This window comes from Malaya genurostris, chromosome 3, assembly GCF_030247185.1.
Source record: "Malaya genurostris strain Urasoe2022 chromosome 3, Malgen_1.1, whole genome shotgun sequence".
Lineage (NCBI taxonomy): Eukaryota > Metazoa > Arthropoda > Insecta > Diptera > Culicidae > Malaya > Malaya genurostris.
This window is the reverse complement of record NC_080572.1, coordinates 177,710,326-177,738,100: the sequence shown is the minus strand read 5'-3', so window position 1 is coordinate 177,738,100 and position 27,775 is coordinate 177,710,326. Positions and strand designations below refer to the sequence as shown.

General features: G+C 39.9%; 1 protein-coding gene across 2 annotated transcripts; it reads left to right on the top strand.

The window, feature by feature from the left end:
• The first annotated feature begins 14 nt into the window (after positions 1–14).
• LOC131435655 (polycomb group protein Psc) lies at positions 15–23,403 on the top strand. 2 transcript variants are annotated; one of them, XM_058603773.1, is made up of 5 exons: positions 15–1,154; positions 1,937–2,027; positions 11,449–11,649; positions 18,265–18,478; positions 18,596–23,403. In XM_058603773.1, exons 1-5 carry the CDS (start codon positions 983–985, stop codon positions 22,049–22,051), a joined length of 4,134 nt encoding a protein of 1,377 aa, XP_058459756.1. In that variant the 5' UTR covers positions 15–982; the 3' UTR covers positions 22,052–23,403. The 2 variants fall into 2 exon arrangements, with proteins under 2 accessions (XP_058459756.1, XP_058459757.1); XM_058603774.1 differs by lacking the exons at positions 15–1,154; positions 1,937–2,027 and having other exon boundaries at positions 11,522–11,653; positions 18,269–18,478.
• The last annotated feature ends 4,372 nt before the right edge of the window (positions 23,404–27,775 follow it).

Here is a 27,775-nt window from a genome sequence, read left to right as displayed (position 1 = left end):
TCAATCGAGACGGCATTCACGATGGTTGTGTTTTGAACCGGAGGATCCTCGTCGCCAGTGACTGATTCATAAAGTTTATCAATAAAAAAGTGCATTATTGGATCTAACCCGTGAAATTATAACGCAAGGATTACATTTATTCGAAAATTTAAAAAAAAATCGGAAATTAACAATTCAAGTAGTTGGAAACGTGCTACTCGGTACTCCACAACCTAATAAAAACCGCACGCACATACACTTTGAAGTTCAAAAGCTTCCTAGTAATTCAACAATCTACTGCGTTTTGAACGCACAATTGAAAATAAACTACAGACTAGTGTGAGTGACTTCAACACAGTTAGCAATACGCACACACCCAATCAGCTACTTCAACGGCAGTGTAAACGGTGCCTGCTGCGTAGAGCGGTCGATTCAACATCATTTGACCGCCGAACGTCAACGAGTGTAGCTCGCGTGAGTGATAAGAGGTGTACATTGAGAGAGTGTACTAGGTGACAGAATCATAAAGAGCGAAATAGAGAGAGAGAGCGAAAGGAAGGAAGCACTTCAAAGAGAGACAGGGAGTCCAAGATGTGAGTGAAGACCTCAGCATAGAATTCGTTCGGTTACGCGCGCACTCAATTTTGTGCTTCATCAACAGTGCTTTCGTTTGGTGTGTATTTTTTTTACTTGCTTGTTTCGACAATCGGTGCTCTGTGTGTTTACCGCCCGAAGAGTGTACGGCGGCCCCGGCCGAGAATGTGCATTAGTGTTCGTTGAAGAAGAGGCTTTACGGTGTTTTTAAATTGGGGTTGCAGCGCTAAGAAATTGTTTTTGTTTTTGTGTTGAGTGAGGAGCGATGGAACGGAATAAAAATTTAATTTTATGTTGAAGAAATTATGTGGATGGAAACATATTTGAAGTTTGAAAAATTGGATTACGCTGGTTTTGGATTACACAAACTGTTGGATTAGCCGCGGAATCGAGTAAGGATAATATCAAAATGACCGGAGAAGTAGCGAAGATGACCAAGATGACTACGGTTGTCAGCGGTCCCGAGTCACCCTACAAACCGAGCCGGATTCATCTGAGCTCGGTGAATCCGTACATCACGTGTAACCTATGCAAAGGTTACCTGATCGATGCTACCACCATCGTTGAGTGTCTCCATTCGTGTAAGTATCGAATTACCTCCATCTAAAAATATTTGACAAACGGCTAAGATTTGGTCGGGTATCCCGTCAGCATGGGTCCACAGCCAAGACTTCCTGTACATGAACCTTTTTGAATGTTCCTCTTTCAAGGATGAATTCCTCTATCGTACAGTTGTTCCATGCTCTTCTCTGTTGTGTTTAGCCTTCTATTCTCCCATGCTGCCTAGGGATACAAGCGGAATAATAATAACCTTCCTTTTTTCCACCCGGGCTTAGCAGTCGGATCCAGAGAGCGAAGGGACGGAATTATAATAACTCTTCTTTTGGCACACAAAATACTCCCTAGACCTTTTTTCGCTAACGATGAAAGCAATAATACCAAATTGCAATGTTGGCTCAATCCGGTCGTAAAGGAAGCAGGGATGCAGCATAGGCCTCGATACTTGGAATGGGCGAACCTGGGCTTTTGCCATCAACGATCTTATCTTGTATCATTTATCTTACTTCCCTCGGGCGTTCCTGAGAGCTACAAACGAATTTATTATGGATGAATAATTTGATTTGCTCATTAGCGCGGGGAAGTTTTCCTCTTTTCCACCCGCACATGAATCGCTCGCATGGACTGCCCTGCCAGGCACCAACACCGAAGAGTTTTGTTTCGCTGACGAGGACTCGGCAAATAATTCTTAGGCGGAAAACAGCCCACATCATCATCATCGCCATCATCATCGCCATCATCATCATCATCATCATACTCATCGTTATTAATGTTTGTCTTTTGCATCTTGTCTCTCTTCTTTCAGTTTGCCATAGCTGCATTATGAGACACTTACGGACGGAACAGTACTGTCCCCAGTGCGAGATGATGATAAACAAAGCGAAACCGAACATCAAGTAAGTCCTTCTCTTTCCGTGGCACACGTTGCCCGATTTCATTTAGTAGATCCCAGCTGAAGTGAAACCAGTACGGCACCAACACTCGTGTGTGTGTTCATTCTGATAATACGTAATTTGACGCACCGTAAACATGAATTTGTCAGGAAAATTTGCCCCGCTCGATGGAAAAGTAGGGAAGGTTGCGGGGACTGAGCCTGGTGTGCACAACATGTGGCACCGTATGGTAGAGAAATTAATTTTTGACAGCGTTTTGTTTATATCAGGGAAGTTACTATTTGGAAGAGCACTGTAATCAGAGACATTTGACTACAGGTACGTTATCACATTTCAATCAATTCTACGAATCGAACAGAAAACGAGAAAATACTAGAAAAAACAATTGTTCCGTTTCTACAACCACAACACAGGGAAAAAAACTCTTGAAATCGATCATTCTTGGAATCTTGCCACTGGTGTGCGTGCGAGTGTGTGTGCTTGTTCTGACAGTTCAAGACAGTATGCCTCGTGAAACATTGAGAACCTTCTACCGGGTTGCTGGCAGGCTCGAAAGCAAAAGCAAACTGCGGAAATTTCGGTAAGAACAAGAAAGGGGACCGAGCCGAAAAGACCGGGAAAAGCAAACTGCAATTCATTCGGCGGTACAACATTATGCGATCTCGGCCGCCGGCTTGCCTGTGTTGGTTCTGGTGTCTGTGCGTGCACCAGCCGAACCGTATTCTGCGTAAAAGAAGATGCCTCGGAGCCGCGGAAGCAAACATCAAGAACCTACCCGAACCGCATCCAGATCACAATCATGCCAGTCACCGGAGCGTGATTCTTACGTCTATCTTCCCCACGGTTGTGTACCACAGAGAGCGATACACACAGACACACGTACACACGTACACAGTCATGCACATAATGAACCATAGTCCGCTTGACGCGAGCTGTGAAAAAGTAGCGGGACAGACGCGGTGGGTAACTTCATCCGGGCTCTCGGAGGCCGGTAGACCCAAAGGCCCAAAAGGGACGGAAATTAAATCGAAGTTTGCGATGGGAATAAGATTTACGGGTTCGCTGATGTCGGGGTTCGATGCAGTTGTCGGGTGATTACGAGAAAGGGATTTAATGTCTAGTGAGAGGAAGTTTGAACGGCGAAGGGATTTTATTGCTGATTACTTATTCTTTCGTTTGAGATGATTTCTAAAAGATACTGTTTTTAATCTCTTAGCTCCTTCCCCACACTTGGTATTTTTAACGATATCAAAATCATCATCTGATAGAGTCAATGAATTTTATAATATAATACTTTGGGTGGATTTTATCCAGAAATTTGTCGACTAGAATACGTCTTATTTTACTGTAAGACACCTTTTTTCAAAATATTCTTTGTGAAAGAATGCATAGAGCTTGATCCTGGATATCTTGCCTTCCAATAAAGATAGTAGTAACAATTTATAAAAAAGAAGTTGAGTACCATGAGATAACAATTAATAAGCTAGATTTTTTTCTGAAATGAAACCATAATAATATATATCTACTGTTTCCTATTATATATGTAGGGTAACGGTACCCCCATTCATCTCAGTTTTAGTAGTCTCCTAATATAGGAAAACCTATAGTTAAAGTGAGATCTGCTGTCTTTATTCGAAAGATTGACTTGCGTAAGTAGCGTAAGTAGAAAATAGTTTGATTCGCTTCGAGTTTTCGCGTAGTTATAACAGCAATATTGCACAATTTTCGAACTATTTCTTCTGCAGTATTGTTTCTTATTCGATATTCTGAATGAGAAGGACGCGTGTCAGTTAAATTCGTATTCGTGTTATCCAGTTATGTCTCTGATATTACTCACTCGCCTTTTTCTGTAAGTTTTCGTCAATTCGTTTATTTTTTCAAACCAGTTTGTCACTTAGGTTTGTTACATTGGCTGCTAATGTACTGATTAGTCGAAGACAAAACATGAAACTATGTGAAAATAGTCATGCGCACTTTAGGCGACATTCATAAATCACGTAACCTGTCTGGGGGGAGTGGAGTTTTGATGAAAGTCTACGAAGGTGCTTGTTTAAAAAAAATAGCTTCAAAATTGAGTCAAACAAGCCAGAGTATTTTGCAATTTTTTGTTATGACGTGAAACCATCACCAGCTTAACATAACTCAACGACAAACGGATTCGGGAAGGAAAAATGATAGAAATTTGCAAAAAATACATCATTGAGGCTAAATTCAAGCATGCAAACTCTTCGAAAAAAAAACAACAAAATGAGCTTTTTCTCTCCGTTCATTTTCTCGTAGATGGATGAACCGATTTTAACAAAGTTAGGCCCGTTTGGAAATTATTATTGGTTTGTTAAACAGGTTTAAAGTTCAAAATGCTATTACTTAAGGTTCCGGTGATATATTGCCATAAGCGACGTAAACGACAAAACTCATTACCACATTTTCTTGCATATGGATTAATCGATATTAATAATTTTAGACTCGCTGGAGACTAACATCATATGGTTGACACTTCAAGTTTCGGAGATAAAGTCGTACAAGTGACGTAAGCAACAGATTAATTTTTTTCTATCCGTATAATTATTTTAGATAGTGGCCTATGATCACTTTCAACCAGTGGCGTACCTAGGAAGTTCGGCGCCCGGGGAGCAAAAAAAAAGACTGAACTCCATCTCCGGAGAGATCGCTTGGACGAGCAAAAAGAAAATAGATCCTTAGGATTGATTTGCAGCCCCTCTACACATGTTGCGCCTGGGGCGACTTAACTCAAGACTTAACTACTTGTCTCAATGTTTTGCGCAGTAGTTCCACGCCAGTTTCGACGATGTTCTCGGGATGTTTAAAAAAATTTCTTGTTTTGTGGAAATGAAAAATCTACGAGGAGTGTTTGAAAAGGTCTACTAAAGTCTACGAAGGGGACGGGAGTTTAAAAAGTATCACATTTTAGTTTACGTGGTTTATGAACAGTAACTTAGCCCTAATCGAAGCTATCTTTAAGGGACCAAAAGACTCAACATCACTTGAGCTAATTATTGCGACTTCTTGTCAAACTACCAAGATTATATAATTCGGTAAAAATAATTACATCAAATTACATAGATTTCTTTTGTATGTACCGCATAACTTTGAAAAGATGTATAGGAACCCCATGTGGGACATGTTTTCAAACTAATGTGCACGATAACGAATGTACAGTTTGATAAAATCTATCTGAGAATAAAGCATAATAAATTTTGTATGCAACGCCGTTGAGAAAATTGCAAAAAAAATATTCCACCTTTTCCAAACAAATTTGACGAAAAAAAAAAATTGTAAATTTTCTTTGTTTTTGTGAAAACCATTTATAAAAGGAACGAACACAGCGTTCCAGAGAGATCTCAAAAAACAAATAAAACAACATATAATATTGTTTGTTCCAGAGTCTGTGAAAATAGCAACTCGATGTTTTACATAAAATTTTCACTGTAGTAGTGTCTAATAAAGAATAATAACTACATACAAGTAGAAAATTAGACAACCCATAGATTTTTGTAATTTACGCTCAACGAACTAAAAACCCCATTAACAGGAGAAACACCTCTTAAGGGGTTATAACGTTTGCATTAAAAAAAATGGACAACAATTGTCGATTTGTCATGGGTTTACTTTTACCCGCACTGACGAAACTACCCATGCAGCATCAATCATAGGCTGCCCTTACACGAGACAATATTATTGTCAATACAAGGAGTATTGACAATACTTTTGATCGTGTAGTGGAAACTTCATTGGATTGACGAAAATATTGTCAAGAAATCAAAACTGCTCATCAATCCGACAATACTTTCCCTCCAGAGAGGAAACTACCAAATATGTGCAATGAACTCATCTCTCAATATTTCAATGTTCATTTGCAATATTTGAAGCTCCAAACGCTTGATTTTCTCGAAAAATGCGGACTCAAGTTACCAAGTCAATTGGATTGACGGTATTGACAATACTTTGGATTGACAATAATATTGTCACGTGTAAAGCGGCCCATAGTGACCCATGAGTCAGCAGACAAAATTTGACAGCTCTATCAGTCGAACTCTATTCATGATGGCGAAAACAGTTAAGCAACTTCGTTCAGAAGTGTGCGAACACTTCACAGAACGGCATTCTGCCTCGTCGAAAATGGGACATCGTGTGGCACTTTGTGGACACCGAATACGCCCGTTCCGGCATCTTCTACAACCTGGTACTATTAGACAACAATCAGAGCATCGAAAGAAAGCCCGACGGCCGACGATCCTGAGCGACAAGAAGGCAATGATGCAACGACAGCAGTTGAATAAGATGGTCAACTCGATTTTCTTGGCGATTCGTGACGTCGCGGTGGTGATATTCGACGAAACCTATCTCACCCTGGATGGTAACGGCTGCAAAGGGCCCTTCGTATTTTACTTCCCCCACGAAGAAAGTGAGCTTCGAGGTGAAGTGCAATTCACACACCAAGTTCCCCAAGAAAATGCTGCTGTGATTGACAAATGGCGAAAGTTGAGTCGTTCATCAAGAAATACCATAAGGACAAAGACGCGGTGTTCTGGCCGGATCTGGCATCGGCCCACTACTCAAAGCGATCATTAGAAGAGATTGAGCGGCTGAATATCGATGTCGTACCCAAATCGGCGAACCCATTCTACGTCATCCAGCTGTGTCCCATCAAGAATTTCTGGGCCAACCAGAAATGAATTGATAAATAAAACGAAGAAAGAACTCAAAAACATGCCTACACGCATGTTTTCGTACGTCATGGTGAATATTCCGGCTTACTGTCGGAAGACCGTTTGCAAGGGCGTAGAATTTTTTCGCAAGTGAGTAATTATTTATAATTACTTTCCATGGAAAATTTATCAAAAAAATTTAATATAAGATGCATTTTGACTCGTTGCAATAAAATAATTTTTGTATCTCCCAGATTAATTGAAAGATATGGGCTTTTTTACTCACACAGGAAGGTATGTTACCTCCTAAAGGAAACAAAACGTGTTCACATTGTCATTTCTTCTGCAGATCGGAAAAACTATATGTTTGTTTGAAGTTGAAGTCTCGTCCAACCATTGTTAGAGGCCTGCAGGTAGTTTTAAATCAAACAGGAAGCACCAGAGTTTTTTGGTTATTATCAATAACAGCATAATGAAAGCTGATTTTGATGTTATAAGGATAATTTTTATGCTTCCGTTGGATTTTTATTAAATTTTTGAATAAGTATTCAACACACCTGCAAAATTTATGACAAAATCTCAAGGTAACATAGGGAAAAATTTTAATAAAGTTATTGAAACTGGTTTCTGAGGGCCAGTATAGAATCTTAGAAAGATTTAGAAATTGGATTGATTTGTTCAGTGAACCTATGTTTAATTTTCTTTTAAAGGTCCGCAACTAGTCCATAGTAGGAATCACAAGAACGTTGATATTGATGTAGATGAAGGTGAATTGAATTTAGTTTGAGCTTTTGGAACTTCAATAAAGTAATGATTTAAATTATATATCCATATTTCGCAAAACAATTTCAGGGTTTACATTCGATAGTATTCAAGTCTATTAGTTCTAAGCTAGTAGAATATATAACTAATTGCACTAATCATTGCTTAATTTGAAACCCTAAATGTTATTGATTGATCTGCTAGTATCAGATCAATTGTAGAAAGATTTCTCATAGAAGATAAATTAGTTAAGCTATTTCCAAAAAAACTGGTTTAAAATCAGCGGAGAGTTCATCATGAAGAACTCGTACTTTCTGATTATTTTACTGATTACTCTACGAGCATTTAGAATCCTATTAGGGAAAAACAGATCGATATATTGTGCATTTCAACAGCTATCATTTGTTTTATTTTCCCATCCACGCACTGAAATCGTAAACATTTTTTACAGTGGCGTCTCGTGACGACATTTACTGCTTATGTGGTATGAAATCAGTTGTAACAATTCGTTGTAAATAAAAGATAACGACTGAGAAATTAATATTCGTTAGTGTTTTTCAATACAATGAAATATTGATATACTTTTGGATGGGAATTTGTTTTCAACTGCCATAAGCATAAGCCACTGAATCCCCTCCCGAAGGTATGCATACAAGTTCTCACAGAGCTAAACGTGACAGAGAGAACAACAAATCTTAGAGCTGAGCTAAGTAATTTGTTCTTTCCTTGAATCTGTGCAGTAACTCATGTGAATGGAAAAAAAACACTAACACAGTGACAAGAGATACTTGAAATTTTGTAGAATTGCTGTGGATAAAATCGCTCATATTTTTATATTCGGTACCATCCGACCTACTTTTGTCGAATTAATTGGGAATCTAAAAAACAATTTCACTTAATTTTACCGGTTGTGTAGTGCACGAGATGCACATGAGGACGAGACGCCACTGATTTTTTATTGATAAAAAGATACATAAGAAAAAAATGGTGTTTTAAAAGAGCAAGTCGTGGCAGCCGAACGGTTATGCGAAATCTTAGGTATACTAATGATTTTAAATTCAATTCTACTACATGAAAATTTCAAATTTTTGGTCTGACAGGACTTTGTTAATAATTGGTTCTATGGTTTTCATCACAATCTCAGCATGATAATTAATCTGAGGGTATCGTTCATTGAACAGATGTGCTTGCAAGCGACATAATTTCAACAGTATATGTCCATATAACAATTATGATATTATGTTAGATTCGCTGTGTCATCATCAGTGTTGGTGATTGGCGATAATTTGGCAGAAAGCGGCTTGATATTTCTCTATATTGTATACAACATTTTCAATCTGGTAGAAGATGCTACAAGAACTCGCTGTCTCTCAATACATGAACCGTGAGAGAATTTTTCTACATTTCTTCACTCCACTTCATACGCTGAGTATTTCACAGCCCTTAACAAAATATATACAGTCCGGCAATGATCGGCGCTGTGAGGAATTTCCCAAGAGAGAATCGCAAATTGACAATTATTGCAGAAAATCGAATCGATGGTTCAACTTGATGATTCTCATACTAGGTTGCAATATTTCAAAACCCTTGTGTGGAGCATTCACAGACATTTTCATAGACACAACTTATACAAAGGTTATATGCACATAGTTAGAATAAGCGGCCATATTAAAATGATTATATCGCAATTATCCACTGCCCGTATAGAATCGGATCACAAAACGAGATTAAGCGACAGTTTGTTGCTAACCCGTGATGGTCAGACAGGACATCGAGAGAAATTCGCTCTCGCACTTGTGTCTATTCTATGTTAAATGAACCATGCCGGTTTTTTGTTGCTGCGATGATATCCGTCTCTCTTTGATGGCACTGATTGAATCGTGTGAAGATTTGCTGGTGAGCGTTCTTTGATACGATAAAAGCCATCCTTGGCCATCATGCCGCTTATAATTTTCCCGCCGAACTGAAATTTCCATTTTCACTTACGGAAGGAGCGAAGAAAGTTCTGAGCAAAATGATTTGAAGTTGCAAGCATAGATTGTTGTTGTTTTTTCCGAGTGACAAGCGTCCGTTTTTGGGAATGTTGTTCCTTATTGATTTATGTTCAATCATATGTATATTAATCATAAAAACAGTCATATGCACTCGGAAGAAATCGATTACGTGTAACCAAAACCCCTGAATGACTTGAAAAAAGCTTTATGCTTTTCTTATATGCACATTTAATAATGAATATTTTCTATTTATACATCAAAATGCCTGGAAAGTATTTGAATTCTCAATTAGCGGGCCTACTACATTGATTCTTTTTTACATGGGATATCTGTTTGAAGTTTGAATTAAAAAATGTTAAAAAAAAACAAAATAGGGGCGATTTGAGCCTATTCCAAAAACCGGGAATTTTTATCTAAAAAAAAACCGGGAAAACCGAGAAAAAACCTGGAAATTGAAATCGGCAATTCACTTGTCACCCTGTTTCCACATTTTTGCACTAAGCTTTATAGTCGAAAACACCGAACCAAAAGATTTATTTTTGCTTTATATTCAATCGAGGCTTTCATTCAATCGAACAGCCCCGCCTAATTGAAATATTTGCATCAAATAGATTCATACATTGCACAAAGGTTTTTAATCAGTTGCTCATATTGCTTTTAGAGCAAAGACGAAGGCATCAAGTGTAAAAAATTGGTTATGCAATATTTGGATAATTTGGACTTCAGCAAATGAGTTTTTGAATTAATTTTGACACTTGGGTATTGAGCTGGGTTCCATCAGTATTCTTACTTTTTCCCAAATGTTTCTGAAAAGGAATTTCTATTAATTATTATGACCTTACATTAGCTTTTTCTGCAAAAATATCCTATGTTACCAATTATGAACCAAACGTTTCGGTTTCATCAAATTACCTCTCAATCTGAAAGCCTACCTGCCGCGAGTCGGTCAGGGGCCACATCAGCAGAGCGGTGAGGAAAAGGCGCCAAACGAGATTCAGCTAACAGTTTCCGCCGAGTCCTCCGCTTCCCATCCCTCGATCTCGACGATTCGGATCGAAGCTGCGGAGTATACATAGGTGCGGCGAGGGACCGACCGGCACGAATGTGTCGAAAAATCAATAAAAAGGGGAAATGTGCCGATTTTTTTGTTGTTGTATTTTGTATTTAGTGTCGCAGAACCGGTGTTGCAAAGCTGCTGCTCGAGCTCGAGAAGGACTTTCCTCCCGGTGGCAGTTCAAAAATAGGATCTTTATTCCGGGATTCATATCTCGTCCATCCGTGTCAGCTGATCCCGGTTGATTTCGGTTGGGAAGCGGCGAAGTGCGGCGAACATTCCTCCGCGCTGGCCTCGTTTTGAGCATTGAGGAGTGAAACGGCAAAACTGCATGACATCGATGCGGCGCGCGGACCGGGCCCTGTGAATGTTGTGTGTGTGAATGTGTGATGAGAAATGGAATGAGGAGGAATGTAAGCGAGACGAGAGTCGGTGACGACGGACACACTGGGACCTGGCCTGGCCTAGCATCGCAGCGAGCGATGTACAGAAAAGATGTGCGAAAGGTCGTGGTGCACAATCGTAAACAATGCATTACGGTACACTCCTCACCGATGGATGGCTGGCTGGCTGGCTATGTAATGCAGAGTGTTCTAGTTTCCCTCCCATAAAAAGTAATTAACATTTCTGTAGCAACGGGCTCGAACCTATGCGCTTTACGCACTGTCAAACAATTTCGAATGGACGTTGAGCCGCCGGAGTTGGAGATAATTATCTATTTTGTTTCTACTACTACGGTTGAGTCGTAATGGGATCTGGGACGACATGTGCCTTGCGTATGTTGACCGTAATTATTAAAATATGCCACTTGTTTCGTTGAGTCCCCTCAACCACGTCCAACAGTTAGCCACAGGGGATATCATTTCTGCCTCCCCCTTTCGAACAGGACCTCTAATTGGGCTAGAAATTGATCATATTTTGTTTTGTTTCATATTTTATTTCAGACCAGACGCTACACTGCAAGCCATCGTCTACAAATTAGTTCCCGGCCTTTACGAAAAGGAACTACTCCGGAAGCGTGCTTTTTACCGTCAAAATCCGGAGATGGCTGCCATCGCCACACCGGAACAGCGTGGTGAAGACACCGAGCATCTGATCTTCAGCCCGAGCGAAGAGTTCCAACTGTCACTGGAATACGCCGACAAGTAAGTGCATCATAGTTGATGACGCTATCAAGAATCAATTTTCGCATCATTAATTACCCAACTTCCCGTCGTCATCCGATAGCATTTCCAATCTCTCCCTGGGGTTGGTGAAATGCCGTGCGGCAATTGATGGTGGCAAAGTCTCCCCTCCGCTGGCCCCAGCAAACAATTCAGCGAGCAGAGAAACTTTTTCTCCCGTTCCTAATGAATTATGTCGATAATTTATTTCCATTTCGTTCAATTTGTTCGTTAAAGGCTTCCGCTCGTGATAATTATCCCTTTCCATCGTCTCTGCCTGCTGGTTCTGGCTGGTCACCGGAGCCGTTTGTGTCGTTTGTGCGCTTCCACCAGCGATGCCCCAGACCAACGGAGATTCGAAAGATTCGGCGAAATCCGAAATCTACAGATTTGCCAAGAGTTTTTTTTCTCAAATTTCAAAAGGATTCAAAACTGATGACATTCTTTTTCGGTGCGATTCCGCTCGATTATACCTGAAAATCAGATTTGATGGAATTTCAAACAAAATAACTATTCAAGGACCAAGTTCAAGACAACTTTACGCCTTACGAATTAGACCAAAATTAGACTGGAAGAATTTAGAAAATTTACCATAGCCAAATTTCAGTTCTATATAGAATTTTTATTAGGATTCCAGTGCAAATGACAGTTTCTCTTTGTTAACTTTCAATTATTACGAAACATTTCTGCATTTTTCGAAAAATTTCTTTAGTACAGATGAAAAGATAATAGTTTTAGTTATTATTATCTGCAAACATTTGCAGAAAAGGATTGCTAAGAGTATTCCAATATTCAAATGAGGAAGTATCAGGTGTACAACTTTGCTTCCGCCGTTTTCCGATAGGTGGCTGTACCGGCTGAGGCTGGTTAATATACATAGATGATAATGCCTTTAAAGTGAGTGTGTACAGTGCCTAACGAATTGTCATCGCCGTTTCAGTGACAGTTGTTCTTGATTTCGTATTATTTACGCTCGAAAATGTCTGTTTATGTGCCCAATTCTCGCCATTTGCGGGAAGTTTTACTTTTTTGTTACAATTCGAAAAAAATGCAATAAAAGCGCATCGAATGCTTTCATAAACTTACGGTGATGCTGCTCTGAGTATAAGAACGTGTCGGGAGTGGTTTCAACGTTTTAAAAATGGTGATTTCGATGTCGAAGACAAACATGATGGTGGAAGAGAAAAAAACTTCAAAGATGAATAACAATTTACTACGAGCTCTTAAAACCGGGTGAAACCATCACAGGAGATCGCTACCGAACGCAACTGATGCGCCTTAATCGCGCGCCAAAAGAAAAGCGGCCACAGTAGCGAGCGACATGACAAAGTCATCCTCCATCATGACAATGCTCGGCCTCACGTCGCAAAAGTGGTAAAAAAAATTGAAAATTCTATACAGAGTTCATATTTTAAATCTGAATTTTCTGAGATCATTTGGCTCCAGCAATATTTTGTAATTGTGTAGTTTTTCACAATTTTCAAAATTCTAAAATATTTTTGTTTTCGAACTTCTCTAATTTTTTTTAGAAACCGATCTAATAGTACGTCGGTTAATGAGTCCCCGATCTGACAGACATATGATGCCAAACCTAGAAGCAGCCTTACTGCTACCAAACCGTTTGTTTGAAACTAATTTCGAACTTAGTTTCAACGTTTGTCTTCTATTTAGTCACCGCAACTTCGTTAGATTTTGTTGTTTTTTGATACTTTTCGGTGAGAAATAAATACACCCTAATGCCGTTTTTTGTACTGTATCAAAAAACAACAAAATCGAACGAAGTTGCGGTGACTAAATAGAAGACAAAGTCTATGATTTGATCAAGTACGATAAAGATGCAAATTTCTAAAGAAATTGCCAGTAAATATGGCTACCACAGAAGAATTTCTGACGAAAAATATATGTTGTAGGCGTTCGACGATGGCTGAAGCATAGTAAGCCGAAACGTTATGCAGTCCAAGAAACGACATTAGGGTGTATTTATTTCTCGCCGAAAAGTATCAAAAAACAACAAAATCTTTAGTTTCAACGTTTTTGAACTGAAAATCGAGTTTCGGGGAAAGTGTTTGTTTAATGAAACTACTCAAGGTAAGTTTCAGTTTTTTCAAGCGAAAACGACATAAAAACGCTTATACACTCTGGCAAAATAATAGGGAAAGTCATAAGGTGAGTCTTATGATTCACTCGAAAACATCGAAAACACAATTTTAAGAAGACAAATGTGAAAAATATATGAATCATTTTTAATCTTTATTAATTTTTAATATGTATTTCATCTATCACTATTATATCTTTCATTCATACATCTGAACAAATGGAGAACATATGAGAGATATAATCAGTGTTGGTGATTTCCGAAAATTTGACAGAAGCTGCTATATTGCTATCTATATTGTATACAACATTTTCAATCCGGTAGAAGATGCTACAAGAACTCGAGCCTCTCAATGCATGAACCGCGAGAGAATTTTTTTACATTTCTTCGCTCCACTTCATACTCTGAATATTTCACGGCCCTTAAAAAAATTACGGTCTGATAATGATCGTTGCTGTGTGGAATTTCCCAAGAGAGAATCGCAAGTTGACAATTATCGCAGAAAATCGAATCGATGATTTAACTTGATGATTCTCATACTAGGTTGCAATATTTCGAAACCCTTGTATGGAGCATTCACAGACATTTTCATAGACACAACTTATGCAAAGGTTATATGCACATAGTTAGAATAAGCGGCAATAGTAAAATGATTCTCTCGCAATTGTCAACTGCCTGTATAGAATCGGATCGCGAAACGAGAATAAGCGACCGTTTGTTGCTTCAGAGAGCATCCCCACAGCAGCGTGGTAACCTTTGATTCTCAGAAATGTCATCTAGAGAAATTCGCTCTCGCACTGGTGTCGATTCTATGTTAAAAGAGCCATGCCAGGTTTTTGTTGTTGCGATGATTTCCGTTTCTCTTTAATGGCACTGATTCAATCGTTGAAGAGTTGCTGGTGAACGTTCCTTGATACGATAAAAGCCATCCTTGGATATAATGTTTGTCATAGAAATTTCACACATGAATTTCAAAAGTATTTTTAGAGAATTTTCCAATTTCATTACTTCATAATTCGTTTACGATGTTCATCTCCACAAAAGGTAAAAATGGAGTTGTAACAATTTCAGTGTAACTCTTAATTGATGTGAGCAAAATTTAGACGAACTGAACATCAAATGTAATAATTTTCTGTTTTCGAGAAATACTGCAAATAAATCACACGTTATTACATCGAAACAACGTATTGAGTAGATTACATCAGCTTGACGGAATATTTTGAAAATTGTGCATCTTTTCATGTAATATTACAACCTTAAGAACGACACTACTGACGTGCAGCAATTACGATATAATATCACATAATATCATAATCTCGGTGTCGTTCTAAACGTTGTAATATTACATGAAAAGATGTATAATTAAATAGCAGAATCATATACACTCAAAAAAAAAATTGATTTTACAGGTGACTTAATCCCTCATACGATGTAATTCATAAAGACCTAATTTGTCAAATGACGGAAATTTTTATTTGTAATGACTTAATGTTAGATGAGCTTGAGTTTTACTGGTTTCGACTGTAACTTGCGTTCTGATGGTAGGTGCGACTGTATGAATTCAAATGCACCTTTTACCAGTCAAGCAGATGCATGCTTCTGTGGCTCGGTCGATTAACAGACGTACTTGCGATCCAATGTTTCTCGGTTCAAGTCGCGACGGTTGCTATTATTTTTTTATTTCAATGAATTTCATGTATGGAGTTTTAGACACAATATTAAATGTTCTTCCACGTAAATTTGCGTGAACTGCGACGCTCCATTTATGTGCATATAATAACATGTAAAAAATTTTAAGTGTGTACAGTATGCAGTTAAGGTGATTTAATTTACTCAATACGTTGTTTGGATGTAATAACGTGTGATTTATTTATGAACATGAACTTAGCGAGGCACGTCTCGCCGCTGATAACGCAAATAGGTGAATAATTTGTTTCTCATTTGGTGCTAATTAGTTACAGTAACTTTGAATGTGTTGCTCAATTTTTAATTTTTTTTAAATACTTCGCTAAGTTCATATAAAGTTGGCAAAGCCCCCTTCCAAATATGCTTCAAAACAGATCGAAGCCCAGTGAATAATTTGTTGCTAATTAGTTACGATAATTTCGAATTTGTTGCTCAATTTATTTTTTTGAGTACTTCGCTAAGTTCATATAAAATTAGCGAAGGCACAATTTCAAATATGCTTCAAAACAGTTCGAAGCCCAGTGAATAATTTGTTATTAATTTGTTGCTAATTAGTTATAGTAATTTTGAATTTGTTGCTCAATTTTTTTAAAATTTTGTTGAGTACTTCGCTAAGTTTATATGAAGTTAGCAAAGTCCCTCTTTCAAATATGCTTCATAACAGATCGAAGCCCAGTGAATAATCTGTTGCTAATTAGGTACGATAATTTCGAATTTGTTGCTCAATTTATTTTTAATTTTTTTGAGTACTTCGCTAAGTTCATATGAAGTTAGCGAAGCCCCTCTTTTCAAATATGCTCCAAAACAGATCGAAGCCTAGTGAATAATTTGTTGCTTATTAGTAACAGTAATTTTGAATTTGTTGCTTATTTATTGTTTTAGTTTTTTCAGTACTTTGCTAAGTTCATATGAAGTTAGCGAAGTCCCTCTTTCAAATATGCTTCATAACAGATCGAAGCCCAGTGAATAATTTGTTGCTTATTAGGTACGGTAATTATGAATTTTTTACTCAATTTTTGTTTTTATTTTCTTGAGTTCGTCGCTAACTTCATTTGAACTTAGCGAAGTTCTCAGACAAATAAAAACTAAATTGAGCAACAAATTCGAAATTATCGTAACTAATTAGCAACAAATTATTCACTGGGTTATTATTTGTTTTGAAACATATTTGAAAGGAGGTCTTCGCTAACTTCATATGAACTGAGCGAAGTACTCAAAAGAATTAAAAAATAATTGAGCAACAAATTCAAAATTATCGTAACTAATTAGCAACAAATTAATCACCTATTTGCGTTATCATCGGCGAGAAGTGCCTCGCTAAGTGCATGCTCATGATTTATCTGCAATATTTCTCTAGAACAGAGAATTGTTGCATTTGATGTTGTTGCTATATTTGTTGCTTAACTGTAAATTTCAATAGTCGGTTACAGTCCATGACATTCCGTTCATTAGTTTGTTAATTATGTAGATTTTCGAAACGCTACTTTAGAATAAATTGGAAATAGTGGAGAAAAATGTTTTTCATGTATTTATAAAACATTGTTTTTAAGGACTGGAAAAGCTGTGCAATAAAAATAATGACTTGCCATACAGTCACCATCGACTGGTATGCTGAAATTCAACGCGGTCGTGCAAAAACCGATGATGGATCAAGCTTTGGTCGTCCAAATAAGCCGGTTGTTTCGGAAAGAAAGTTTGCAAAGTGGGTGCCGCGTTTTCTCACTCACATGAATAGAAACTCGAATTGCTTCCGCATTCACCATATTCGCCAGATTGTGCCCCTAGAGACTATTTTCTGTTCCCTGATTGAAAAAAAGCAAGCTGAAGGCTGAAGCGTTTTTTGAGGCAAAAGAGAATTCATCGGATAAAAGTGGTTTTTAAAATGTTGGACCACCGCTTGAACAATTCCATTGCTCTTCAAGGAGAATACATAGATGACTAAAATAGAGATAGCGAAAAAGTGTTGTTTCCTTTGTCAGGCCGAAAACTTTGGAGGATTTGTATATCTGTAAACTCAGTTTTTTCAGCGATATCGCCTAAAACTTTTTATTTTCTGAATTATTTTGGATTCCTTAAATAGTTGTTAGGAAACCCATGGAATTATCATGTCATTGGGATATAATTTTTCTGGATTTTCTTACAAGTCAAATTTGTTCGAACGCTAGGATAATTATATTCATCTTAGCTCTAGTAGTCATCTCTGTTCGATAGACTGACTGCAGTGGCGTCTCGTCGCATAATTTGCGGGTTGTGCATTGATTATTTCGAGTGTAACAGTTCGTTGTAAGTGAAAATTAAAGATTAAGGAATTGATTTTTGCTTGTGTTTTCATTGTATTGAAATATCGATTTACTTTTGGATGGGATTTTTTTCATTTAACTCATTTTGTATCATCAAAAATACAATAGAAGAAATCCGCGCGCGGCACGTCGAGTTAATCTTTCTATAATGTCATCAATATAACCGCTTCGACGTTGCAACTGAGACAGCCAAGAATGCCAGGTCATTTTTTTCAAAATCAACTCGATAATGACCTTGGTTGCAATGTTCAAGTGGGATTGCCGTTGCCGTATGGAATGTATGGGATATTGGTTCTCATAAAAGAATTGAAATGTAGCGAAAATGTACGAAATTGATATTATGTTAATCCGGCATCACTGGGCTTCTGTCCTTTTTGATGTCAATCGTCCAACGGGCCGCAGGGTGAGGTATTCGAACAAGAAGTCAAACTTTTCCCCCTAACGACATGTCCCTCGTCAAATTATTGATCAATGTTAACCATTTCCCTATTTTTTCCCTCTCCGTTCGGTTCACAGGGAGCTGGCAGGAAACAACGAGGAGCTCAAACGACCGAAGTATCTGCAGTGTCCGGCCATGGTTCGAATTGCCTACCTGAAGAAATTCATCATCAACAAGTACAACATTCCGACGCATCTGTACTACGTTGAAATCATGTACAAAGTGCAAACAATCACCCTGCCGGATCACTACACTCTGATGGATGTCGCTTACATCTACACCTGGAAGAAGGTAAGTGTCCTGGTTTTGTAAATTTAAGGAACCTTTGAAGAACAGAATTCCCAAACATCACGGAATTTAATAAGTTCGTTTTTAACATCGTTTCTGTTTTCCCCCTCTCTTCCGCAGAACGATTCAATGGAATTCTTTTTTCGCATCCGAACCCACGAGATGAAATCGGTCGAGCTGCCGGAGGTACCCCTGCGGAGGTCTCCCAGCATCTCGACCGGACGCCAGAGCAGCACCAGTGCGCTGGCCACCATCAAAGAGGAAGAAAACGACGGTGCGGATAGCGTCGCTCTCATCAAACCGAGTGACATTAAACGCGAAGAGCCGAACCTGTCGGATGGCGGCGATGGCAAACCGGGTGAAACTACAATCACAACAACGACGACGACGACGGTTACGTTGATGACGATGACGACGACGACAGCTACGACCAACGCAGCATGGACCGCTGGCGGTGGCGGTGGTGTTGGTGGTGGTGGTGGTGCCGGTTTGAGTGAGTGCATGGTGGATGTGAAACCGAACGTGACCGCGCTCGGAAAACAGCAACAGGAAAATTGTGGTGGCAGCAGAGGCACTGGCGGCGAGAGCATCGTCAGTGGTGCCGCTGCTGTTGCTGCTGCTGTTGTCTCTGCCGAGCCGCCGCCCAAGGTGAAGAAGAACGAATCGATAAAGCTGAAAATAGAAATGAACAAAAACACTTATGTTAGTATCCTGCAAAGTCCGCAGCCGGATACTGGCAGCAGCAAGCACCACAAATCTGATAAGCCGGAAAAGGTGAAGAAGAAGAAATCGGAGGACAAGGACAAAAGTGTCAATAAGATTAAATCGTCTAGTGATCTCAAGATTAAAATAGAAAAGGTGAAAGATGGGTTAGTGACCGTCAAAAAAGATGGCAAAAGTAGCAAAAAAGGTCCATACAAAGTAGAACTCAGTGGTGTTAGTGATTACAGAAACAATAATAAACCATTCGGGGGTGAGTTTGATGCAAAGAAGGCGAAAAAAGAAGCTCACAAATTGGATAAAAGTGTTAAAAAAGCTAAGTCTCCCAAGCGGTTGGAAATCGATAAGATTCAACCTCCGATAGTTTTGAAAATCGATCAGAAAAGTCCCGAACTGTCGACATCCTCTTTTAAGATAGTGTCCCAGCCAGTCGCGTCATCCTCGCCGAAACCAAAAGCTGAACTCAGTTTGGAGGACGAAAAATCACAGTTCCTTAATTCGTTCGAATTGACACCAATCAAGTCAGTTCAGAATAATCAATCCCGGTCTCCCTCGTGCTCCCCCGGTTCGTCCAGTTCATCGTCATCTTCTAATGTTGAAACCAAGCACAACGGCAAACGTAAGAACAAAGATCAATCAAATGGTAGAACTGTCGTTAAGAAACCTAAACTCTCCGACGATGAGATGAAAGCTCTGGTGGAAAGAACGGTACAGCAGAATATCAAATCAACTGCGGATCATATCGTGCCACCGCTAGTTTTAACTACTTCCAAACACGTGAAGCAAGAACTGGAAAGTCCTCCTCTGAAGACTTCAGTGTCACAACCGCAACCGGTACCGATAAAGGTCGAGCCTTTGGTCCGAGAACAACCGTCTGCCGGTCAGGAAGTCAAACCGAAACCATTTGACTTTAAGCCACCGGTTATTCTGCCACCTCCGGTGGTCACAACCAGCAACATCCCGGCTCCCAAACCCGCTCAACCTGTGATGATTGCTCCGAAACCTCAAGCTGATACTCCAAAGCGACCAGCAGTGCCTTCATTCCCAAAACCAATACAACCAGCGAAAAAACTACCTCCTCTGCTACCGAAAGACATCAACTATCTTAAAAGTAGCAAACAGAAACAACTGGAAATGAAACGGCCCCATCCGAATGTACCGATTCACATATCTCCGAACAAGGAAACCGAAATCAGTCAAATCAAACCGGAAAATGCCAGAAAAAACATCAAAGTTTACGGGCCCCCTTCGGATGCGGGCAACTTTGCGATGCCTGCCGCAATGCCATCGGTTTCGAAACCAAAATCCAACAAAAATCGACCACTCAACTATCTGAACTATGCTCTGATGAACGCCAACAAAGCTCCGGCCGGCTCGCGAACCCCGATCCCCTCGTATTCCAATTCGCCCAGTTACTCACCGGACTCGCCCCAGTACAATCCGAACTTCAACATCTCGACCAAACAGTATAAATATGCAAACCCACATGCCTATGCTAACTTCTTGCAAAATATGCTAAACGATCGCAAATCTAGCAATGTGTCGCCTCCGTCGCACGAAAAGAAAGTCGAAAGTCCGATGAACGAAAGGAAGAGACCGTGTCCCAGTCCTCCGGAGGGTCGGCTTGAGCCACCGGAAAAACAACCGAAGGTTCAGTCTTTGCTTAATCAAATCAATATTCCCTCCTCGCTGTCGATCACACTAGCAACGGAAGAGGACGAAGCGGCCCGGGAAAAGGCACGCAAAAGTCAACCGGAGGAAGATAAAAATTATATCGAAATTCTCAAACTGCCAGAAATTTCCATCACGGAAGCAGAACGCACAACACCACCGAAAGTGCAACATGAGCCAAGTTTGAAGAAAACTGCCAAAAGTACTAGTCCACTGAAAGCCGACAAAAGCAAGGCTCAAACTGACGGCACCAATGCTAGTCCCGAGCTGGACAGTGCTTCGTTCCAGCAAAAATTCATCCAGTCAATTCGAGTCGAAAAAGAACCCAAGAGCAAATCTGGCGGCAACAGGCAGGAGAAAAAATCTTCACCGGTGTTTACGCCGCCAACCTCACTGCCGAACGGCGGAAACGCATTCAAACTTCCGAATGCGACCGTTCTCAGCAACGGAATCGTGAAACTAAACTCCTATCCCGAACTAGATCTCATCAACAAAAACAACACCAGTCCAGGCTCGCGGCCTCTGCCTTCACCGCCGAAACCGAACACCTCCAAACACGTCCCGATCGCTCCGAAACCAACGGGAACTTTCTTTCCACCGACGGGGACACCTTCTATTCCACCACCATCCAACCGGAAAAGTCTATCGCCACCGGTTCTTAAACCATCGTTGTCACCGGGCCAGCCTAAATCGAAAACTCCTCCGGCGATGTCTAGCTCACCCTCGCACGCTGCCCTAGCCGCCATGGGTCCGATGTTCGGCCTGCAAATGAATCAGGACAATGCAAATTACAACCAATCGAAGAAACTGGAACCGAAAGTGAAAAAATCTTCCCAGAAATCACCGAAAACCAACGCACTGGATCTATCGTCGCCTAGCGGTTCAGCAGCGACGGTTGCTGCAGCACCAGCACCAGCCTCGGCATCGGCACTGCCACCGCCGCTGGTGGACAAGTCCAAGGACGCCATGAATATGCTAATGATGAACAACAATCTAAGCAACGCGCAAAAGTTCCAGGTTGCCAACTATCTGAACGAGGTGGCCAAACTGAACAACAGTGGCATGATGATGCCCCAGATGGTCGGTTTGCAGCCGAATCCGCTGCTCAATCAGATGATGCAAGCCCTCTATCTGCAGCAGTGGACCCGCATGACCAAGGCAGGCAGCGACAATCTGGAGAAATGAGATTTGGCGAAAGTTGGCTCATGGGTTTCGTAGCAGCCTCGTCGTCCACCAGCAGGACGGTGATTGTGATAGATGCGCGACTACGTAATGCGGACTACTCTTCTGACAGATGAACGACGACGACGACGACGACGACGGTGGCGGTGGCGACCAGCGCGCATCCTGTCGCAGGCATCGTCGCCAGTAAATCTTTAACCCATTATTTATTGGATTATTTGTCGGTGGTATTTTTCCGAAAATTGAAACCTCATGCTGCTGCCAGGTCCGCTCGAAGCGACGTTGAGGATGAGGAGGAAGCGCAAAGCAGACACAAGACTACACACACATCATGTATACGCTTATAATACGGCTCTGTAAATTCATCTCAGTGTTTGTGATCGTGGCTGTAAATAGTGAAGTTGTTTATGTGAGAAAGAGAGATGGAGAGTCCAGGGCAAAACACCGTCTGATGACGACGACGACGACAAACGCGGCAGTGACTATGGGAGAATCGTTTCTTCAGCTGATGTCTATAGATTGTACAGTAATTTAGGAGGGAAAATCACCGAGCAGCGAGAGAGAGAGAAAGAGAGACACAGACAGAGAATGAGATATAACAATAACAGTATTTTTTGCTGGCATTCGTTAATGTTGAGTTAATTCTCACAATTTCACATCATCTCGTCACTTTTTTCCCTATTTAGGTCTTTCTCGAAGCTCTGTAATCTCGCACCACGTTTGCTAGGGGCATTTATCTTTGTTTACATTGCCGCCAAAGTCGTGTGCTCGTACGTGTGTTGGTTCCACTTGGAACAGCAAGGCGCGTGGTATGTCTTGCTACAGGAGTAAGCTCTAGGTTCGGGTATTGGCATTTCGGAATCGTCTGTTTTCGGTTACGTTTTTCTTTCATTTCTCAGCCTAGTAAGACACATTTTGAGCGAAGATACGGTAGCAGAGTTTATTATTAGGTAACGGAACGGAAAGCAAAACTGAGGAAAAAGGACAACTTTTAGGACTGTTCTGTTGATTAAATTTTTAAACAATGTGTATGTGTTGTACAGCTAGACGTAGGCTTCTAATCGATAAGTGAAATTGTAAATAACTGAGATTTATGTGAACTCACACATATGGGACGATCAAACTAAGGTCAAAATGTGAGAAATTGTTGAAGCTAACATTTTGTTATATTTATTTTTGTTTTCATTCTGTTATATTTTTCTGAAACTTTCGATGACTCAGCTAGATAGGCCAGATATATCAAAATAACTTATATTTTTAAGAGATAACAATACGGTATGTGTAAAATGATAATAGAATATATATATATATATGATGATGTATATTTGCGAAACGAATCCAGTATAATACAATAAAATAATGATAAACTTTACTCTAATGAACTATTTTCTTACGATCGTGATCCGAAATTCGAACAGTAGATTTGTTCATGGCACATCCCAACGGTAAGTATTTTCGTAGAGCAAGTCGAGTAAGGTGAGATTACTGGAGTCAAACGAGTCACGTGATGCTAACAAGCAGTCGTCACTGCGGAACATTTTCGCCGTATTCTTGCTGTCGTAGCTAAGCGACAAGAGTTGTTTGGTAATTCAAGATTTCGAAATTTATTGTAAGTAAAATGTCATTTTTGTTCGAAAGTTGATTTAATGCTCTTGGCCTTCTCTATAGAAAGGGAATAGAATTGCTAGAGAAACTGACTATTGATTAGGTCATTGATCAAATTCGAAAATCAAATGGCTGTGACTTCTGGTTCCGGAGATATGATGTTATAAGTTGTTTTTTTACCGCTCAATTTTCTCAGTGATGGCGGAGCCGATTTTAACAAACCTAAGTTCGTTTGAAAGCTACTATTGAAATTTCGAAGATCAAATAGGTGGCACTGCCGGTTCCGTAGATATAATACAAGTGACGCAAGCGACAGAACACATTGTCTTTCACCGCTCAATTATCTCAGAGTTGGCTTAGTCGATTTTTACAACTTTAGGCTCATTTCAAAGCAACTGTTGAATTATGGACCAAGTTCGAAGATTAAATGGCTGTCACTTTTGGTGACAGTGACGTAAAAATATAACCACACATTTTCAATCGGCTAAATTTTCTCGAAGGTGACTAAAGTTTCGATAAACATAGGCATATTTGAAAGCTAACTATGTGAATCAAATTTGGAAGAGTAATGGCGAACATTTACGTTTCGAAAGATGCAATATTATATGTGACGTAACCGACGAGTCCCAGTGTTTTAAAAGGCAACAAAATTCTCGAAGATATATGAATCGATTTTTAAAGACTTAGACTCTAATACAAGCTGTATGAAAAGTCAATACAAAGGCGAATTCTTGCTTTTGCAGATGAACAATTTATATTACTGGGAAAACAGTTTGGGTTCCGGAAAGGAAGATCCACCACCCACCAACTCACTAGGGTTAACAACGTCATCCAGCATAACAAATCAGTGTCCAAAACATCGCATCGGTATAATTTTCCGATGTAAAGACTGTCAAAGAAAGTATGGACGCACTTTGATTTCGCTGTGAATAATTCACAAGTTTTAGATATTCAAATTTTATTCGATATACTGATAATATTAGACTACAACAAAAGAATATTATTCCCAACATTTGTAACTTAGCCATTGTAGACTAGCTGGCGCACCTTCTCGCGAACGTTCCTCATTATATTACACAGACTTCTTGGCGACAAGTTTTGACACTTTTTCCAATCTTTTTCGAACTGTTGAATGGTTTCGGCTGCCGAGACATGTTTCCTAAGATGTGCCTTCGTTAATACCCAAAATTCCTCAATTAGTCGAAGTTGTGGGCAATTTGGTGGATTCATGTCTTTTGGGACGAAAGTGACATTTTTGGTAGTATACCATTCTACCGTTGATTTCGAGTAGTTGCAAGAAGCGAGATCTGACCAGAAGACAACAGGATCCTTGTGGCTTCGAATCATGGGTAGAAGTCGTTTTTGTTAACATTCCTTGATGTATATCTCGCTGTTCATTGAAGCAGTGGTGATGAAGGGTTTCGAAATCTTACCACAGCTGCAAATTGCTTGCCAGACCATAGCTTTCTTACCAAAGTTTTCGACTTCAATCGATGTCTCGGACTGGTTTAACACTTGCCCTCGCACCGTATAATATTGTGGTCCCGGCAAGGATTTGTAATCGAGTTTCACGTAGGTTTCGTCGTCCATGATTATGCAGATCACATTTCCAGCAAGAATCGTATTGTACAACTTTCGAACCCTCGGCCTGATGGATGCTTCTTGTTTCGGACTACGTTTTGGTTATTTCTGCTTCTTATAGGTTCGAAGATTCAAACGTTCTTTAGCACGAATAACATTTGACTTCGAAGTGCCCACTTTTTTGGCCACATCCCGAACTGAAACCTCCTTCTTTTGCTCGAACGCCTTCAGTATACGTTTATTCAACTGAGGGTTAGCAGGACCTTTTTTTTACCTGTTTCAGGTTTATCCTCAAAGGTGTTATTCTCACCGAACTTCCTGATTGCATTTCGCACGGCTTTTTCACTTACTCCTTCCATTTTTGCTATCTTTCTCAGTGACAATCCGCGTTCTGTGCACCATTTGTGCACAATTTTTCGACGTTGTTCTGCTGAAAGTCCACGCATTTCGAAACAAACTAATGAAAACGAATAAACAACTGCACAAGTGGCTAGAGAAGAGTGTAAACAACAGGACGCAGCCATAAAAATTGACAGATTCTGAACCATTGCGAAATGGCAGCGGTTTTTGGTTGCGTCCATACTTTCTGGGACAGTCTTAATTCTTCCATTGAGGTACAAACTAATTTACGTTGGTTCGAATGAAATCGAAAACCACTCAGTGTTTCAAAACGTTATGCAATCTCTGTCAACCCCAAGACCCTTTTTCTGGTATTGTTTAAAGACGAACATTAGAAATGGTCCCAAAGGGCAAATGACAGTTTCTCCTTGATTATTCTCTCTTTCGATTGTTACCGTCGAATCAGCAATCGCTCCATCTATTACTTAACATAGGATAATGACGAGAACCGTCATCTATCGATATCTAATCGTGACCACGCTCTTATGTAACATACTGTAAACAAAGAGACATTGTCATTTACACTTGGGACCTTCTCTAATGTTGATCAAGATTTCATCTCGAGTAAAGCACTTGATTATCAGGGGTCTCGGAGTGATGTTCGGGTCCGAATTAACTTTCAGAAATCAGCATACTAACATTATTGCACTAACCAATAGACACTTCCCAATCAACCAGAAGTTCCACAATTACTTAAAAAGTCCACTTTCTTGCTGCTTAAAAGTACACGCGGAACTTTTGAGAACTTGAAAGTACAGAACAAGTTCCGCGTGAACTTTCTAGCTGCTTAAGAAAACACGTGGCAATTTTTGACAGTTCGAAGTACAGAACAAGTTCCGCGTGAACTTTCTCGCTGCTTAAGAGTGCACGTGGTACTTTTAGCAACTTGAAAGTACAGAACAAGTTCCGCGTGAACTTTTTCGCTGCATAGAAGCTGAACAATGTATTCTAGAAGCAGCTTAGAAGTTCGTTCCGCTGCGTCGCACGAACTTTCAAGTGTGAATAATTACTTAAAAAATGGGCTGCTTAGAATGCTATTGATTAACTTTGAGAGCTGCTTAAGCCAAATCAGTCCCTTTTATCCGAACTTTTGGTTATTTGGGTTAGGATTTGTCATGAGAATAGCCAAAGAATCCTTACTTTCTACGTGTGCTGTACGGTTTTTAATTTACGTATTTTGAATTCACACCCCATTATAGAACACAAAAATAGTTCGCCTAGACTCGAAAAAAACAAAAAAATGCTTCAAAACAAATTTTAGCCAAAATTTTGACAATAGCTGTGTGGTCATACGTCAACAGCACGGACAACCCCGTAGAGCTTATTCCTAAGGATAAACTCCAATCAATTGAAAACCATAGCACCGTGTTCAATCAAAAGCAAGCACCGGTTAGAGATGTTCGGACCACCAACACGGTTGAAAACTCATGCTCATTCGTGCTCGGTACCGATTGACTCGGGTGTGTTTTCAAACCCGAGCTTCGGTGTTGGATTTCGTTTTATTCACTGTGTGTACAAAATCGCACACCGCACGCTGTGTGCATCGTTCGTGTGTGGCGTTGTGCTTCCGGTGCGTACTGGTTTTGCATCGTCACTTTTTATGACGGTTTGAATGTATTGACACACATTTGTCCTGTGATTACGGAATCGAAAGATAAAATTGAACAGTAACTTTTGAGATAATGAAAGCTTTATTTTAAATCAAGACTTGTGAGAAATAGAATTGAGTTCGTTTTTGCCTTTATTACATAGAAAGGTTATGAAATTACTGTGAAAACCGACTTTTGAACCAAGGCCCGGAGGGCCGAGTTTCATATACCATTCTACTCAGTTAGTCGAATACGCAAAATGTCTGTATGTATTTGTGTATATGTATGTGCGTATGTGTGTACGTAACATGTTTTTGGACTCACTTTGCTCCTCGGAGATGGCTGAATCCATTTTCATTAGCTTAGATTCGAAGGAAATGTCTTGTAGTCCCATACAAAGTTCCTGAATTTTATTTGAATCCCACTTCCGGTTCCGGAATTACAGGGTGATATGCACAAAAAAAAATAATGGCACATTTCTCAGAGACGGCTCAACCGATTTCCACAAGCTTGGATTAAAATGAAAGGTCTCATGGTCCCTTTCAAAACTTCC